Source organism: Mandrillus leucophaeus, unplaced genomic scaffold (genome assembly GCF_000951045.1).
Source record: "Mandrillus leucophaeus isolate KB7577 unplaced genomic scaffold, Mleu.le_1.0 Scaffold387, whole genome shotgun sequence".
NCBI lineage: Eukaryota > Metazoa > Chordata > Mammalia > Primates > Cercopithecidae > Mandrillus > Mandrillus leucophaeus.
Genome location: NW_012104109.1, coordinates 2,718,473 through 2,720,751, shown reverse-complemented (window position 1 = coordinate 2,720,751; position 2,279 = coordinate 2,718,473). Strand labels below are relative to the sequence as shown.

The 2,279-nt window shown below is 49.4% G+C and overlaps 1 protein-coding gene across 4 annotated transcripts in view; it reads left to right on the top strand.

Annotated features, from left to right (window-relative positions):
- The first annotated feature begins 1,525 nt into the window (after positions 1-1,525).
- DIAPH3 (diaphanous-related formin 3) overlaps positions 1,526-2,279 on the top strand; it is a 519,652-nt gene continuing 518,898 nt past the window's right edge. For 3 of the 4 annotated variants that reach the window (XM_011990885.1, XM_011990884.1, XM_011990883.1), the window contains exon 1: positions 1,528-1,921. In XM_011990885.1, the coding sequence (XP_011846275.1) occupies positions 1,742-1,921 (180 nt within the window). In that variant the 5' untranslated portion in view covers positions 1,528-1,741. Of the gene's footprint in view, positions 1,922-2,279 lie in introns of all 4 variants that reach the window. The other variant, XM_011990882.1, reaches the window with a different exon arrangement.

The following is a 2,279-nucleotide window of genomic DNA, read 5'->3' as shown; positions in this document are numbered from 1 at the left end:
ACCTCTTTCCATGGAGTCTTCACCAAATCACCTAATCAAAGCCCAGATCCTTTAAGTGCTTTCTAATACCATTTACCTAAGACATTCCATGGCTCCCCATAATGCATGTTCTCCCTCCCTGAGTAATAATCCCAACTTGTTCAACTACAATATTCCTGTAGGAACATTTACGAAACTCTAAGGGCTTTACATATGCTGTTATTTAGGCCTGAAAATGCCCCTCTTTCATAGGTATTGGTATAATTAGCCCCCTTTTGTAGATGAAGCAGCAACGAAAGTTAAACATCATCTCCAGTACCAAATAGCTAGTAAATGGCAGGAATAAAATCTGTATCTGGGTCTGTCATCAAGACATAAGGAACTACTTGTAGTTCTCCTGACCTTGCTGTTCTCCTGTAAGTTTTCCTAAAGATTATGTGCTCTTTGAGGACAGAGCTGTAGAGTCTGGCACAGTAAAACAAATATTAAAAAAAAAAAAAACTGTAGCGTGAAGACTTACTGAGAACTAAGGCTCATTTTTTGAACCTCTGTGCCAATCTCCTTAGAGTACCTAGAGTTGCTTCTTTTACCAAAATCAATACTGCATGTTTCTCGGAGTCTTGGCCTACTCCACCTCCATATAATCAGAAGACAGATATCTTAAAGGAATAGTCCCAGGAAAAGCTCATTTTTAAAGGGGCTATATTGATGTGTTGAGAAAACAGTATTGGCCTTGTAGCTTGACCTGGGGTTTACACAACAAACTCTTTTGCATGGTTTCAGTTCAAGGCCCTTTGTTATGTGACTTTAAAGTTTCTTCACCTCTATGCTCTCTTGGCCTTGCTCCTGCCTGGAATGGAATGCCTTTTTTAAATGAATGCCCCACCACTGTTTCCTGCCCAGTGATAACCTATGCAGCCTTCCTTTTACCTTTCCAGATCCACTCCTTCAGATTTAATAACTCCCCTTTTTGCTCTCAAGGAACTTCTAAAACAACTGCTATAGACATTTACATTCCTTGGTTAATTGTGTTAGGGTTTGCGAACCAGATGAGACTGTGAGCTCCTGAAGGGCTCAGCTTAGCCTAGCTCTGTCTGATTTTGGGTGGACCCCTCTGCCACCTCAGAGCGAGCACTTAGGCAGGAAATATGTCCAGAAGGCTTCCTTTTGGAGCGTCGTGGGCCCCGTCGTTTTGTCCTGCCTAGTACCCCTTCCAGCACCGTACCCAGTCCCAGAACTACTTTTTCCAGCCCCAGACGTGCAAGGAGAGGGCTAGCAGATGGTTTTATATTCCAGCGCTCCTCAAATGGTGGCGCAGGGCCTGTCTCGCCCGCCTTCCAGTTCTGCTGGAACCCTATTTCCAAATCCAAAGAAATCCAGGCCGATGACTTCCTCCACGGTCCCCGGCCTTTCTCCAAATCTGACGCCACTCTATGCCCTTAAGGTGAGCGGCCTGAACCGCCAGAAGGGTTGAGTGGCGGCATTGACAGGCGGCATGGCCAATCATGTTTCGCGACGCCCGGAAGGGGCGGTACCTCAGCGTGTCATTGATCCGGCGGCGCGGGATTGGCCAGTCCGGGCTAACACGGGTGGCGGGAGTTTTCAGATGTGTTGGCTGCGGCCCCGACTTCAGCGGTTGGGCTAGGCTGTGCTGACTGGGTGACGGACCCCGGGAGACAAACCCGTTGCCGATCCCTCAGCTCCCCACTTGCAGCTTGCTGAGTGGCCACCTTCTTTCCGGTCCCCAGAGCTGCGGGGAAAGATGGAACGGCACCGGCCGCGCCTTCACCACCCTACCCAAGGCTCAGCCGCTGGGACTCCCTACCCTTCCTCAGCCTCACTCCGCGGCTGCCGGGAAAGCAAGATGCCGGGCAGGAAGGGCCCCCAACGCCCTCCGCCGCCCGGTGGCCCCGAGGAGCCTGGGGAGAAGCGCCCCAAATTTGTAAGTATCGCCTGGAGCTAGGGTGGGGCCGCTCCCGCCCCGCCGTAGGGCTGACTGCCGAGGGTGAGCCCACAAGAACTTGGGGACCAAATTTTATTCTAGAGATCCCGAGGTGCCTATCATCATAGATTGACAACGACCGGGTCTAGTTGTAGCTGGATCCTGTGACAAATGCCCAGATCTTTGTGTTGCCCCCAAATTTCTTAGGGCTGATGTGAAAAGCAGTTCAAATGTCTATATGCATTGACGTCATCTAGGTGGACAATGCATTTTTTAAGTCGAACTTCTCCCTTCTTCTCTAGTGTAAGAAGGTATAAGATATATCAAAGTGAACTTTTAGGTGACAGCATTTTTTTTT